Source organism: Opisthocomus hoazin, chromosome 9, assembly GCF_030867145.1.
Source record: "Opisthocomus hoazin isolate bOpiHoa1 chromosome 9, bOpiHoa1.hap1, whole genome shotgun sequence".
Classification (NCBI taxonomy): domain Eukaryota; kingdom Metazoa; phylum Chordata; class Aves; order Opisthocomiformes; family Opisthocomidae; genus Opisthocomus; species Opisthocomus hoazin.
In genome coordinates, this window is record NC_134422.1 from 41,378,705 (window position 1) to 41,395,306 (window position 16,602).

At 44.7% G+C, this 16,602-nt stretch overlaps 1 protein-coding gene across 2 annotated transcripts in view; it reads right to left on the minus strand.

Moving 5' to 3' along the window:
- Positions 1-14,014, minus strand: part of STAT4 (signal transducer and activator of transcription 4) — a 40,618-nt gene extending 26,604 nt beyond the window's left edge. For both annotated transcript variants that reach the window (XM_075430052.1, XM_009933409.2), the window contains exons 1-2: positions 13,887-14,014; positions 12,197-12,341 (exon numbers count right to left, since the gene is read on the minus strand). In XM_075430052.1, coding sequence (XP_075286167.1) covers positions 12,197-12,341; positions 13,887-14,014 — 273 coding nt within the window. The remainder of the gene's footprint in view (positions 1-12,196; positions 12,342-13,886) is intronic.
- Between the last annotated feature and the right edge of the window lie 2,588 nt (positions 14,015-16,602).

Sequence of the window (16,602 nt, forward strand, 5' to 3'; positions counted from 1 at the left end):
TCTCATACCAATGGTTGTATTAGAAACAAGGGTGTGAACATATCTGATAGACATGTGAACGCACTGCTGCAATATTCCAACTGTTACTATGACAGTGAACATATATTTCTGACACTTCTTCCTAGACAGACAGAATGGAATTATTTCCTGGGTGCTTTGGCACGAAATCCAAGTAATCTGAAAGATTTTTTTCATAATATGTTTTGACTTCAGTTACGAGATAGAGAAGTAGTTCAGTAAAAATGGTAATTTTAATAATGGAGACTTGGTCTGAGCTGCTCTGTATTAAATGCCATGCTGTTGGTTATACTCTAGGTCCAGGTAGAGACTAAGGTGAAAGATGCAGGACTCTTAAAACTGGTGTACAATATGTTCCCTTCTAGAGAAGCTTTGATTGCCATGGCATTGCTGGCAATGAAACAAAGTTTTCTAACATGTCTAGGATTTCTGAAGTCTTCTCAGGACGAATGAATTACCTGGCCCGCAGTCCAAGCAGTGCACACCCAAAGCGGTCCCAGTGCCGGACCTCCTTTGATCTCTTTAAAAGCAGTTCAGGGTGGTGCTTTACTCCAGCAATCATTTCTATCAGTGACCCTGAGGAATGGGAGTTATGAGCTAGACTGCGATTTTAGGAGTTTCTCTGGAAAAAAGGAGCGGTGAGTAGTACTACCCCAGGAGATGCTATGGCTCAGAGGAAGCGCTGAGCACTCCCTCCCTGCCTGCTCCTTGCTGGGTGGCGGGGAGGGGAATTTAGCACTGAGGACACGCTGCGGATGTCCCCGTCACGCGACAGTGCTGAAGATCTGCTGTTACTCGCTTCTCCCTGCCGCCTTCCGATGCCCTTGGCTGCGAGGGTGGTAACCGTGTTCTCACTGCACGCTTCCTCCAGCACAACTGGACTTCAAGTCCGGGAATGTACCCGTAGTCGTCTTTATCAGGAGTATTCCCGAGCTGTCTCTGCGTAGCGTCAGGCTGTGACTTTGGGAAGGGAATATGGGAACGTGGGCAATGGCTGTGATCTTTCTGCAAAAGCTGAAGGGTGGAGCGGAGCTTCGTGTAGAAGTAAGGTGATGGTAGGGTCCAACAGCAACAGTCAGAGCAAACTGATTGCTGCAAAGAGTGCTCGTGCTCCTGGCAGCGCAGTGCCAGCCCCTCTCTCGTTTCGGTCTGGTGCCCGCCTCCTTACTGACCCAGTCCACGTTGCTAAATGGGATGGAAACCACCCGTGCTTTTTTGCTGAACAGGCTTTCTGCTCCCCAGGGGACTGAAACTTCTCAGAAAAGGATGAGTTTGTCGTTAAGGACTAGAGCATGTGAAGGCAGGAGAGGTCGGCTGGGAGAGGGGAGAAGAGGCCTGCCTGGTTTCAACTGCGGTCAGTTGTGTCGCTGAGCCCGTCTCATCTATCTGCACCTTCATTAGAGGAGAAAAAAGTCCTGGTTTTAGCAAGGCTTGGGAGGAAGGCTATGGTGAGAAGTCTGTGACTGGTGTAAATCCACTGATGTGTATATTAATTCCTCAGTTTATGTTTTTGCTGTATTTTTTTGCTGGTAAAGCGGGGTCCCACCTTCCCCATGGATGGCTACTACCTGAGGACCATACCATACGTTTGTATCTGCAGGCTCTGTGAAGCTACAAAGCTTGAGGGGTGTTTAGTCCCGGCTTACCGCTGCCCCACGGAATTTGAGCACTCTAAGGGTCGATGGTTGCTTTTTGTCTTTGCCCTGTGGCAAAAAGGAGGCAAACAAAAGCTATTTAATGAAGTCAAGAACAAATAAATTCCTCTCTCGGAGCTGGAAAATTCATTTATGTAGAAGACACACTTAAAAAAAAAATCTTCTGACAGTGGGATGTTTTAAAATCCCCACAAGAAATGCCAGGTATTAGGGACTTTCCTAGCATTTCTAGATACTCTTCATATGCAAAACTTTTAAAAACTCTTTCTCTCTCTCTTTTTTTCTTTGTTTCATTAAGAGAAAACTATCTGAATCAAGAGATGAAGTGGAAATTCACTTTTTTCTTTCTTTCTTCTCTAACTCACAAAGCTCTAGTAATAAGCTGCGCCCGTAGTGATTCCCGTACTTGTGCTGTCTGGTGCTTATTCAGCTTGATCCAGTTTGAGCAGACGTCAAGCAGGGCAATGGAGAGCTGCCACCCGCCCTCCTGGCGCAGCAGCCCCGCCGACAAAAGCTGGAATAACGGTGGATCTGCCACACGATCGCTTGCGATCGAAGGCTGGGAACGGGCCTTGCCGTCGCGACAGACAGATGCAGTAATCTGGCAGATGGATTTGCAACTCAGCAATAGTAAATTGACAAGTCATAAATATGTTGTAACCTTAAATATCTCAGTAATTGTAACTTACTAAATAATAATTGCTAAAAGTCACAATAATGTGTTTGACTCCAAAATAGTAACACCGAATTTTTTCTCCCCACGTTTTATACTTCTCGGAGGTAACTGTGCTTCAGAATGTGCCACTCGGTATTCCCTCATCATCCAGCTACCACCAACTCTTGCTGCTCTGCACTCCCATTCTGTCTGTGGTCGAGGGCAGAATTTGCTCGAGATGACCTTGGCTTCTGAATGACTAATTGAAAATTATTTCCTGTCATTGAAAGAGTAGTATAAGTTGGAAAACAAAGAAAATTTAATGAAAGAAAAAAAAAAAGGCTTGAGACAGGGGGATCCTAACTTAGTGTGACATCAGCGTTGGCAGCTGGGGAAGGAGGAAGGTTGTGGATTCTGTAGTTACACAAAATTGTGTTATTAAGTTTAGATATTTATAGAGAAAACCTATAATTGTCTTTTGATAGATACCAACAAAGAGAAATTGAGGATTTACCTTTGATCTGAAGTTTCAAATGGAAACATTAGTCTTATCTGCTAATATTACTGTAATTCTGTTAGAAATTTTTTCTGTCTCCTCTCTTCTGTTTTGATGAGGTCATCCGTACCATGATTTACAACAAAAAACCAAATGATCTTATTTGGACTGTTTTCTCAATAACTACCAGCATGATGCTAAATTTAAGCAAACAGGGGAAATTAAACTTTCATTCTGAACAGGTGAAAATTTTCCCTGAATGCTGATGAAATTTCCTTGGGAGAAAACCTTCCTACCACCGCTCAGCATGTACTCTCTCTGCTCCAGAGACATCTGTTGTGATAGTATCTCACCAGGTCATGAAGAAAGAGGCATGTTTGGAAAAACAATTTATACATTATAGTGTGCAGAGTTTAGACCCTTTAGCCAGATTTTAAAACAGATTGAATTATTTGGGATAAGTTAAGATGCATGAAACGGTGGCAGGGGGAAATGCAAGATTTGATTCTGTAAGTTGTAAGATCAGGGAGAAACTAAAATACTTATTATGATGCTTTAAAATACGTGTGCTTTTAAAAAGAACACCAAACAACTGTCAGTTTTACTATCTGAAATGCATTACTTTTCCTGAGATGAATAAAGAAATCCAAACCAGAGATTCATTCTCTTACTCTTCTCCTTTTTTTAGTTTTCCAAAACGTAGCTTATTTTCCTGTGGGCAGCTCCATCACAAAGTGATGCCTCCCAACCACAGTAGTACTGGCCAGTTTTCATGTGTCAAATGTCTTTATATACTGCGCCCATCTATAAATGAATGCTATGTATGCCCTTCTTGAGTATCCTGAGTCTGTTTTCAGTGATTAAAGTAGAGGATTTAGGTATTGGTAACTGTTGGTCTCTGCTTGTAGCGTAGAAGGATGTGCGGTGCAACCTTTAGAAAGTCAGTCAGGGGTTTACCTGGTTATCTTCTGGTTTTCAAGGTGACCTAAAAAGGACTAGAGTAGGTTTTAGCACTTTCGAATTCTGAAAGAGCACTTCAGAATTTTTTGGTGTGTTTTTTTTTTCTCTTCCTCCAGCTAGTCTCTTTTTTTTTCTTTTTTTCTTTTTAAACTATCAAAAACATCAGCTGTATTTTTTTCTTGTTTCTCCTAGAAAAAAGCCTGCTTGAGCCCTTTAATTGTATCCAATAGGAGCTTTCCTTGGAGGCGTGGAACCGTTAACTAGTATGACTGTTGATGTATTTGTTGAGGTTGAATCAATATTTAAAGAAGCTGATGGAAGGGAGGTGGGATATGGAGATTATAAAGTCAAGCGAAAATACATTTCCTTCCCTGTTGCTTACTTGTGATGTGCTTGTTTTACCAAGTCTGATACTCGGCATCTTTCTAGATAAGCAGATATCTCATCCTTTACATGATTAAAAACAGGGAGGAAAAAAAACCTTTTGTCTATTGTTTTATTTTTGAAAGAGAAAAAACTTTGGCCTAGTTGTGTATCTCAAAGAAACGTGTGGGTGGGAAGGCATAACCAGACGCACGCTTCCCGTTTTCACCTTCAGATACGACAAACAACATTTTACCCGGATTTGTTTTCTACCTTTGTTTATGCACCCAGGCAGAAAACCTAATGAGGACAGTACTAGAATACAAAGAAAGAGCCGGTCCCTGTGGTACCCTGACGTAGGTAAAGTGCTTGGGAGGTTTTGAAAGCTTGTGTTTCAGCAGGTGATATTCTTACTAAGAAAATATTTCTGCTAGAAAGATGGCTCTGTTTTATCTAGGTCTTTAAGAGGAAGTACCTGTGACACTCTCTATTTAGACTGTTGTTGTTAGACTTTTATTTTTAGATTTCCCCTTCCCCCTCTCAAAGTACAAGAGAGAACTTGAAGGCAGCCTCATTGTTTTCTACAGCTCCCACGACGTGTGGGAAGTCTGCAGTGCTGTCATTCTGCTTTTCTCCTGTCGTGTAATGCATAACTGCCAAAAGACTGCACGTATTTTTAGGGCGCGTGCAACCAAATTGCAATAGGCAAAGCTGTCAAAGCACAGTGAAAGAGCTGTGAAGACAGAGATCTCTTTTTCCATCCTCCAGTTTGCCCCCAAATTCCACTGCTGAGCCCCTCCCAGAAGATGCTAAAACGGGTCAAGGAACAGGCCGTAGAAACGGCAGATTTCTGAGCAGGTAGGGTGAGATACAGCTACAGAAGATATATGTCTGTGGATCTCATCATCAGACAGCAGAGCTGTGCTGCCAGGGAGGAGGAATAATGTAGCGATGCTTCTTACTTGAATGGGGTTTATTTCACAATAAATAAAAGTACAGCGTTGCCTATGAAAAAGAGCAAAACAGCGGAGGAGAGAGGACTGGGTTATGGTTTTCTCTTTTTATATATATTCACCCCCCGCTCCATGTTCTGGACAGAAAGACCTGAGTAGTATTAACTAATCTTTGAGGCAGATGTTTGACTGCAGCTGGGCCCTGAATACTCTGGGATGAACAAAGCCCACAAGAGGTTGTTCAGTTTGTTTGTATTTTTACCTCTGTAAATTAACCCTTATCCATTCTACAGAACCAAAACGAAACATTTGTAAACTGTTAGTGTTGTGTTCTTTAATAACTAGGAACTCAAAAATATTTTAATTCTAGCAAGTCGCCTTTTTTAGGTCTTGCATCGCTCGTTTTTAGAAATCTGGATTAGCCGGCGTGCGGTCGCCAGCCTGCGACGGCTGACGGCAGGCTGCCTGCGCGTACAGGCTGCTGCGCGGGGCTTCCCGTCTGGACGCCGAAAATTTTGTGAACAGCTTTAATGCTTGAGCAGGAAAACTCGCCAGGGGCGAGATGCTAAGACGAAAAACCAGTCTGAATTGTATTAGACAGCAGGACACAACGGTTCGAAAGACATTGCCTGCTATAGTTAGTTGCTTTGTTGATCCGGCAGGTTACACGAGTGCCAAATACACGTAAATAACATTTTGGAATGGATCTGCTCTGGTGTATTAGAAACTTCCTCTGTTTTGTTCCATTCTCGCCCTGTTGTAAGCTGTAACAGGAAACTGCAACTTCAACATCAATGGCTGTGTTTCCATTCTTTGCAACTGTTTCTCAGCACAGTGCTTATTAGAATTGTTTGTGAAGTACCAGCTGGAATGTCCCATTTCAGATCTAAAGCTATTTTGTCCGTTTTCTTTGATGTACTGAAAGAAGTAGTCTTAGGATCCCTCATGCATGTACCTTTCTGGTACAGTGACTTGCATAAACAGTCACCTGCACGAGAAAACCTTTCTGTGTTCATTTTGGTTCTATCTGGAGAAGCACAAAGATGTTTGTTCAGTTCTCATTACGGATGGAAACAAACTGGGCAGTATAACTGAGAACCTGAGGCAGAATCAGGAGCCCACTACTGTGTTACTCTTTTAAGCAGCATCGTGCAAAGTAAGGTGCTATTTGTTTGTACTACTTAGAAACAGGGTGAATTTTATATGGAAAGAAGTGCTGTAATGTTAATATATGTTGATTAAGATGACAGAAGATACTTTCATATGTTATTCCAGGCCTTTCTGTAAAAAAGTAGGGCTGTGCAGGAGGAAGAAATAGAACTAAAGTATTACCTCCTGTCTCCATAGTAGAACTACAGTACTTCCAGAAGCTCATTTTGATATAACTGGTTGGTGTGAATCAGCAAATGCAGCGATTGTGCCTGAGCTCTCCCTGTGCAAGCACAGCCCAAGGCGTTAATGGCGTGCGCACAGACCTGCTTGCTCAGGCAGAATCCCCCCTGCCCTCCCTCCCCTCACCTTAGGCTCTAGCAGGGCTGGTGAGTGGTAAAGTTCACCAATACCTGCGAATCTGCTGCGAGTACCAAATGAATAGCATGAATATACATAAATTACAGCAAATTGTTCCCCGGAGCACACAGTATACTCATTAACTCAGGCTTCAATGGTAAATGAGCAGAGCAGCCCTTCTTCTTATTCCTGAAATCTGTTATTTCACTTTTATAAAGTAAGATTTATGTAATCCGATTTTCCCCTAAGAACCGTAAACAGTGATGTGACACAGATGCACGTTGCCATTAGTGAGAAGGGATTGCTTTCAAAAGTTGTCTTGAGACTAGAGCATAAATGAGAGCTTCAGTTATGAGTAGGACGATTCTGGGAATTTCTGCTTTTTCCTGGTGTAGTTGTCACGCGCCCATCGCAGTGTGCGGCACAGCCAGCGGTTCTTCGGTTCCTGGGAGCCCACCTGAGCCCACGCACGGCCTGGCTGCATCCCACAGAGCTACATCTCATCTAGCAGGTACCTGCCGAGGGCTCCAGGTGACCAGCTTGGAGTTGGGGGGGAAGAGCAGCCCCGAGGTGAACATCACTGGACCACTTGGAGACCCACACCCACCAGCACCGTTCCTAAATGGAGTGGTGGGATGCTGGGGTATGGTGGCCATCGCTGATTCCCGGGCTACTCCAAGCCTGCCCTGGTGTACTGCAGCTCGGCAGCTCTCCCCTAGCCAAGGACTTTGGCCTGTGAGTCAGGAACATGGACAGTGCTTGTCTAACATGAGTGTCTCCATACCTCCCCAACAATCTTCGTGTACTAAATCTACTCGTGTGTTGCGCGGGAGCTTACATCAGGGACAGGTACGCTGCCGTGTGAAACCATTCCTTCTGAGAACCGAGATGTGTTTGCTGGTGGGCTAGGGTCGTGCAGACTGCTGCATCTGCGGTTTGGTTCCTAGAAGTGCTAGGCAGCTCTCCCGAGCTGAACATCTGCCCTTGATGCTTTGTTGGCATGGCAACAGCACAAACCATCTCCTTGTGATTAATCTGCCTTGCTTTTCTCCAGCTAGGTTTTAAGCAGGAGAAAGAAGTATAGATATAGCTTCTCGTTCTGCCTCCAAACATTTTCTCTCCTCATCCATTTCCAGAACCGCTGCTGGGGGGAGCAGGAGTTCTGTGGGAAGGCGGACAGAAGGTTTAACAATTTACCAAGTGGCTGTGCTGCAGTCTCCCACCAAAGAGCACAGCCACAAAAGGCTGCTCTGCTATAAAAATAAATCCAATTTACTGACTAGAGAAGTCATAATAAGAATGTAAGAAATAAATATGAAGGATTTTAACCTAAAACGCTGACCCAGACTTTAATATAGTAAGTGCCTTTATACTGGATTAATGTCAAGAAGCGATGTTTCAGTGAAAGCAAGAAACGGATAGAGAAGCAGATTACTGAGAGCTAGCAGTAACCTCGGCTGCTTAGCCAAGTTCCTCAGCGCTTTTTCAAGTGCTTTTAACTTTGTCAGATTGCACGTTTCCTGGGCAATGTTTCTTTTTTGCCTCAAGAGAATTATGGAAATGTCAGCAGCTGGAGCAGAAATGCCCCGTTCTGTAGTTATTTCTCTAACGGTGAGAGAATAGGGATGGTCCCTGTTACCTAAAAGCAACGGTGCCCGGCAGAGCTGTCTTCCTGCTCAGACTTCTGCTCTTTGCCCTTCTTAATGCCTAAGATTGCCCAAAGCTTTCTGTTGTGAGTATGACACAGTGGAGGTCTCACTTATTCCACTACTTCCATCGGTGTTTTCATGGAGCGACTAAGGTGTTTACATGAAGATGTTTCAGGTGAGGCTCGGAATAGAACTTTGTCTCCATCTTGTCACAAAAATGAATCCCAGGGAGATCTTTCAGACGGGGTGTGCTTGGCTGTGGTGCTGGTAGCTCATAGGCACGATTCTCTCTAGATTCAGCAGCAGCACCAGGAATCTGGATCCTAACGAGTCCTTTGCTGTCTAGCGAACAGCCGCACGAGCCATTGGTGCAGCGCGCGTGGCTTCCTCTTCTAAGGCTGCTCCTCGTTAACAACCTGGTTGTGTTTCTGATTAAACATTAGTTGCTCGTTTTGCCTTTTGTCAAGAACTACAGAATGCTTTTGAATGGCTTTTGTGTGTTCTCAAATCATAATTATTCTATCATTGTTATTGTAGTTTTCAGGAACCTATACCATAGCTCAACACACTGCTCTGCATACTTAGTGATAAATGCCAGTTTCCAGCATTATCTAGTTTGACAAATGTTGCTTAATATTGTAACATAATTTAGCTCAAAATAGTGAGCGAGCAGCGCACTCGTGCTGCGGTTGAACAGCTTTGTGTGTGTGTGTGCACGCCGTACCTGTGTCTGTACGTCCGTGTGTGTGGTGTGGAGGGGAAGGAAGAGGAGCGAGCTGCAAAATTTCAAAGAACTGCCTGCGCTGGAGAGCAAAGCAGAGAGAAAGGGGGGCTCACGGTAACGAACCTTCGGCGAAAATCAAACCAACACTCTTCGCGGAGTCACCAGAAGTTGAAAGGTGTTTACAAATGCAGCTTCCTCTCCTGTTTAGGAGCCTGGTCCTTCCTCTGTCAAAGTCAGTGAAAGACCTCGCCGGTTTTACCGTGTACCTTCCGGTCTTCCTTTCCCTGGGTGGTATGTTGGGACAACAGGGACCGTGGCGTGGGACACTGTACATCGGTCACCTCTTTCTGCTGGTGGCTCGCGAAACGGCCACAAACTAGCTCAGACTGCAAGAGCCGGGTATCTGCAAGGGCATCCAGCTGTGGGTGGGGAGCCACAGGCCCGGTTCCAAACTTCTCTCATATTCAGCAATAAAATACAATTAGTGATGCATTAAAAAAAAAAAAGCTGTAATTACGTAATTTGCGTACTCAAATTTAAGGATATTACAGCAGACACTGTCCGTACTATGTGCCATGTACAGTTCACAGTCGATTAATAATACTTGACAATTAATAAGGATAGGATGTCAGCTGATTACAGCTACCATAGCATATTTTTTTTTCCTGATGTACTTACCTAAGAAATGAGGAAACAATTTTAAGAGCTGAAGCTCAGCAGACTACCTGTGAAGCTCTATAGAACATGCAGCCCATGCTTTGGCTGAAAATGCACTTGTCATCTGTGTTCTGAAAATTAGAAGTTGTACCATAATGTTTTACACAAAAATCCAGAATACCTGTGTCACAAATTTCTTCAGACATAGTTAAAATTCTTTGCCTTATCCAAAATAATAATAATATTAATAAATGTCCCTTTGCAAGAGTGTGGTCCTACTCCAGCCTGTCAAAACGATTTTGGAAATCAGAATGGACTGTGGGTGGTGGTGCTAAAGGTCGTAAGAAATCGGGGTAACTCTGATAGTGAAAGTGTTGTTCAGCATCTGGTGGTTCACGTGTGTATTTTGAAACTGAACGAGTAGCTCTTTATCCAAACACAGGTTATCTGCTGCCTCGGTGTGATGGAGAAAGGCCAACACTATTAGTGATGGAGAGAGCTGTTGTATTTATATATTTTTTTTTTGCTCAGCTGGAAACATTTTACTCCAAAGCTCAAAGACCGACACCTGTTTTAAAAAGCAGAGTAATTCCAGCATCACACATGTCCTCTCAAGAGGTCCGTCATGCTTCAGGCTGCAGCCCTACAGACCTGTGCAGCCCGAGGGAGCAGAGAGCTTGCTGCTTGAGAAGGCTGGCGAAGTCGGGGCCTTACAGGGCGACAGAGGAAAGAAGCTGGTGCACGGCGCGACTCGTGCGGCATTTCTTTTTGGAGCCATCAAGTGAAATGATGGGTTAGGCTACCCCACAGGGATTTTTACTGCTGCTTTATCTAGAGAAGGAACAGACCAGCTCCAGCTGGCTCTGCTGCCGCTGTAGCTTGTATACGGTGACTGTGACCTTGCTGTACCGTTGTAACGGGGACGCCTGAGCGTTTGGGCTTGTTCTGGAATCGTGACTTGGATCCTTGCCACCTGAGAAACCGCTTAATCAGAAATCACTCAAAACTCCCCCTTCTCTTGCTTGTCTGGAATAAGCCTCCTTTGCTTTGTGCTCATCGGGAAGTGCATCATAGCGTAATTTCCAAACACGCCAGGACTTGAAGTGTTTTTGATTCTGGCCATTTTCACACTAGCTGTTATGGAAACTCGCGCGTGTGTGCACCCAAGGCCTGACTTGTCTCGGTATGCCCAATGTCACAGAGCCTGCAGAGCTGCCACTTCAAGTCTGGTAAAAATTTTAGAGTAAAAGAAGTGGTGTGAAGAGAAGAAGGAATGGTGAGAGGCTTTTATCTATAGGCTCCACAAGATTAATATATACCAGTCCTTCTGCATCTGCATATTGTGATGGTATAATCATAAATGCAGTCTTTTAAGTCAGGAATACACCAATGCAGCTGCTTGTTTCAGGGCCCCGAAATGCTCGTTCTGCATGTATGCTGCTGTGGGAGCATAGCTTTACTGATACAGCTCTGTCTCTGCCCAAGACCATGACAGAAATCACAGGATTAACCTTTCTGCAGTTGACTCCAAAAGCAGGTCTGTAAATTCGCTGTCTGAGCATACTGAAATTGTGGATGGTGCTGCTACACAACCCAGAAAGGAAATAAAAAGCAACTTTAGTTTGAAGTTACGTGAGCCTGCTTGTGTAACACCAGAATAAAAAGGGGTAGCGATGGAAATACTGTCACATTTTTAAGAGACCACCATCAGGGATAAAGAATAGAAAGATACACAGCCATAAAGAGAACCAAACAATTGGCAAGGTGATGCTAAGATTTTCCAGACCAGGATATATTTATATATCTATCAAATAAAGAAAATGTTTTGCAAGCAATATACTTGTCCTTTAAGTACTTATGGAAAACACCATCAAAGAAGAGGAAAAACCCCCAAACATTCATTAAACTCAGATGCATTCTGTTTTACGCAGCAGACAGACAGATGTCAGGAAGTAGATGACTAATGGAGTGGAACTCTGAGAATCTTTGCCTTAGATAAACAATTATTAAAGAAACATTCAGCCAATCAAAATAAATACCATTCTATAGAAGCCTAACGGAAAATCCTTTAAGCCATTCGTAACAAATAATCCCAGTTAAGCATAAACTAGCAAACATGCTAATGATTTACAGGGGTTCCTTTTTCAGGGTGCTGCTTTAAGCCCAAAATATGCATTTTTATTCCATAGTTAAATGCCTGTATGTGTCTGAGAGGCGGTCATTGCATTTGTAATGAACGTGAACATCCATAAGCCCTACACAACCTTATTTTTAAGAGCTGAGACAGATACACCTAAAGCTAAGAAGTCACAGCGTTATTGTATCTGAGCGGAGTGCTTTAAAATACGAATTATTGTTCCACAAAGTAACAGACAGTGGAATTATTATTTTGAATTATCTGGCTGAAGGCTTGGGTCTTCCCGTAGCTGCTTGGAGTCTGTAGCAATCGGGACAGCTCTGAGCTGTGCGTGGGAACAAACCGCGCTCAACGGCGGCTGGGTGCTGCCTTTAGACACCGGTAAGGGTACGCAGTTTGTCATCAGAAGTGACGACCTACCTGCAGCAGCTTCCGGATTCTTTTCAGGTTGTGTATCAAGAGAAGGTTCTTCTCCTGCGAAACCCGGTCCAGCTGTTCGTCCACTTGTATTAGCAAGTTCTGGAGAAGGATTGTTGCCATTGCTTCGTTGTTGGATGCAGCCTCCCTAAAGAATTGAGAAACACCCACGTTTTAAAATGTCATAAGCAGCATTGAACTACTTCTACAGAAAACCATAATCCATTCAGAAATTTAGGCAGCAAAAAAAGGCTTTAAATTATATGGTGACTTGCATATAGAGGTTTGTGGATAATTCATTTTATGACCCTTTTATTTATATTCATGCAGATACACAGCTATAAAGACACAGTGAGCATGCATAGGCTATGGAGTCAGACAGGGGAGACAACCAGGGTTTTCCACTCTCTGGTCCAGTGAGTATTTAATTTTTTTTTTTTTAAATTAAATATTTTCACCCGCTTCCCAGAGGGAACGAGGCTTATGCATACTGTCCCTCTCACTGTCAGTCACACAGATATAATTTCAGAATTTGCTGCCCAGTTGCAGACAAAGTTGACAGTGGGCTCGAAGTCCAAAAGATAGCGTGTTCTTACAAATTTCACGGAAAACTGGCAGGTTGGTAGGAGAGAGGAATCCAAACTAGTGCCTCTGCTGAGGAAAATGGCAGCAATAACATGCCTCAGGAGGCGGTGGCCAGATGGCCAGTCAGCAGATTTATATCTTCACACCAGGCTCCAGATGAGCCTTCGCCCGGCCAAGCTATTTGGGGATACAGGAAGGCTCTGAAGCGACTGGTGAAGGGTATGTAGGGGACGAAGGACACAAACACACAGAGAAACAGGCTTTGCTGGTTCTGCTGCGTATGGAACAGCTTGGGACGTGAAGGGCAATAACTTTAACGAGCAAAGTAGAGGAAGATAGACTTTGGACTACATGGCATCCTTGTCCTTGGGATATTCTCTCCGTGTCCCCCAAATGGCAGGTGCCTGTTTGAGATATGCCTGCTAAATCTGGCGAAAAGGGGGTTTTAATGCTTCCCGTGTTCCTACAGCCCCAGAAACACTGAGCTATAAACTGTAAGGAAAGATAATATTCCGTAGCGGAATTTCTTTTTTTTTCTAATAGCCCTCCGATAGTCTTGTGGATTTAGCTTGAAAAATTGAGATGTCTCTTTCTGTTATGACTAATGTAAGTTTTTTTTTGGCATTTACTTCTGAATTTTCTTAAGATAACTATTCAGTGAATTTGATCCAAATTTATGCGTAAATTCACCTTCTAGAGGTGTTCCTGAAAATAGCTGGCTTGTTCCCCGAAACTATATATCCAGCTTTAAGTGCAGTTTTGGACAAGTGAATAATGTTATGCTGCAAGAGATAAACATATAACATCTCCCTTGAAAACTAACTAGCGTTATTTTTTTTTTTCTATAAAGAAACTGTAATACTGTTAATTTGCTGGATTATTTTTATTGGATTGTGTTTAGGAATAACTTCAAATGAAGCTTTACCTCCAGACATTCCTTAAATTTAAGGCTGAACAGTTCAACGGGCTAAATCTGCAACTAGTGGAATACTATTTCTGGAGTGCAGATGCCTGCACAGCTCACAAATGAGCACCCTAAAAATCTGCCAGATAAGGAAAGAATCGTTCAGGATTGAAATCATATGAGAGGGAATAAATTTAATCCTACCAATCTTGGCTTTCTATCCATTGTGCAAGGAGGTGCCGGATTTCCATGGGGAAGTTATCATCATAGAACTGGTCTACCTGCTCCAAAAACTTTATTTCCAGTTGTTGAACTTGACTCCATTGGGACATACTGCAAGAGAAAAGATTAAACATGTTTGCCATTGAAAGGTGAATAAAAATTAATAATCCAAAGTGCATAAATCACTTATTTTCATTGTAGTTCTTATTCTGTACTTTAACGTTCCTGTTTATTTTGTCTTTCAAAACAGGCGGTACTTGACTAAAGTTAGTTAAAGGGAGAAAAGTGAGCAAGACCACTGAAGGAAGTTCTGGTTCGTGTGCTTGAACGGGCACCTCTGCCAACTTCCTTCCTTCGTGCAAACGTTTTGGGGTACGGTGTGATGCTTACAAAGCAGCGAGATTTACGCAGCATCTCTCAGCAAGAGAAGTAGCTCGGGACTGTACTCTTCAAATCCAGGTAAAACTATTCTTGGGAAAGAGTAGCAGAAAGCAATGCATTTGCTCTCTTCTTAGTAAATTCGTACCACTCACATTTTTCCTAAAGCCATAATGGTGGTTTGTTACTGTGTTGTTCCTAGAGCCCCACAGCTTCTGTTTGGACAGCACTGTTTGTTTTACTGCCCAAATTGTTTATCTAGTAGCTCTTTTTAATTGCCATAGAATTCTGAGATTTCATGTTACAGAAAGAAAAAAAAAAAAAAGTGAAGCATGAAGCCGTGTGGAAACTGTAAGACAAGCAAGAGCGGCATCACCCAATGATGGCATTGAAATCCTTACAGGAAACAGGCCCTGAAATTCTTACTGAAAAAACCTCTCCCAGGTAGGTTTTGGCTGTTTACTGAGATACTGGAGTTAGAAGCTTGGTCGTTGCAGGTTTTAGGTGGGCTGAATGAGCGCCTGCTCCTCTCCGTGACCTAAAGAGATTGTTCTGGGTGAGCAGGCTCTCCGTGTGGACACCTCGGCGACTGACTCTGCGCTTAGGAGAGCACTACCTGTCTGATACCTGCACTCGAGGCTTGCACCGCATCATTTTTAATCCCACCGGTGCAAACACCATTTTCATTGGGATATTTTTCAGCGCAGGAAAGACTAAAGATAAAATGTCACCTCAGGGCAGGCGATGCCAGGCTGTAATTCTGCCTGCGGACAAAGAGCCAGCGGCAGGGTTGGGAGCAGGCTGTGGTGGGTGAGCCGAGAAGAGGGATGCCCCAGGGATCTCTGTCCTCGAGCGGGCTCTGCCCATGCCTTGGTCCCATGCTAGAGGCCACCTTCCCTTTTATGAGGGTGTTTGTCCACGTTAGCAAACTACGCGAAACCCAGCCGCGGACCACAGATTGCACCGCAGCAGCTCAACATATTACATCTGTTCGAACGTTTTTCATAGAAATTTTTCCTGAAAAAAAGATGAGATTTCATCAAAATTGATTTTTTTTTTTTTATAGGAAGCTGACCTTTTTATAAACAGCTTTTCTATTTCCAATTCTGAATCATAATTTCAGGATGTCAACAGTCTGAAGCGGAGAATACATCATATTCTTAACGCTGTGGTCTTTCATTTTGCATTTTCTTAAGTCAGAGGAAAAAGGAGAAAAGAAGGTGAAGTACCTCCAGGTGTAACGGAGCCCCGAGTACTTACGCAAAAGTAAAAGTGACAGGTTTTGGTTTCTCCTTAACAAAGGCTGGATGGGACGATGCCGCGTGCGGTACGAAAGACGCCGTGTAACGTCAGTGGAAATGTGCCCGGTGGCGTGTCCCTCCTCTTGACTACTTCCACTCAGAGAGGAAAAAGCCACTGCCTTGAGCGTTTACTTTGGTTTCCGTAAATTGCTGAGGGGGGGTGAGGCATGGGAGTGTTTGTTGCTACGCTGGTTGTTAGGAAGTGTCACAGACCCTATTTCTCGAGAACCCTACCAGGAACCTCACCGCGATGGATCAATAACTCGCGCTCGGAAAAAAAACCCCAAACCCTAAGATCTGTGAGCCTGTTCCCTTTCAGTGGGGCTTTTCCTTGCGTTTTTCTGGTGATTACGCTACCCTAAAAAGATTAGCAGGAAAGCTTTGTATTATTATATAAAGAATAAAAGCAAGGTTTTGTCGCGGCTGCAGCCCTCTGCGTGTCGCACGGGGATGCTGGCATCCATGACCCCACGCGCGGGTTCGTAATCGGGATTTCTGGTGGCATGCTCAGCACGGCTTCCCTTGGCGCGGGACGAGCCCGAGAGCTCGGCTAGCTGCGGTTCGTGCGGGGCAGCCAGTCGCGACAGGCACCAGTCGCGACAGGCACCAGCCGATCGCCACCGCGCAGCCGCTTCGCCTCCCGCTCTTTTGCGCGGCCGAGCGTTGGCCCCAACCAAAGTGGGTGGCTTCGCCGACGCGTCGTACGGAGACGCTCCCTCCTGCCTCTCCCACCGCCCGGTCCCCCGGCCCCCTTCCCCAGCCCCCCGACTTGCCTGCGGCAGCGGGTCGCGACCCGGCCCTGCAGCCGCCGCCGGCCTCCTCCTGCCCGCCGCCGCCGCGCGCCCCGCGCTTTATGAGGCGCCCGCCTCCCGCCCCAGCCTTCCTGTGCGTCAGCCCCGCTGCCGACGCAGGGCTTGCGGGACCCGTGGTCCCCGGGGAGCCCGGCTCCCGCGACAGCCAGCGGCGGTCAGGGTCGGGGGTACGAGGTGGGAGTGGTGCGTGCTGCGGCTGCCGGCAGC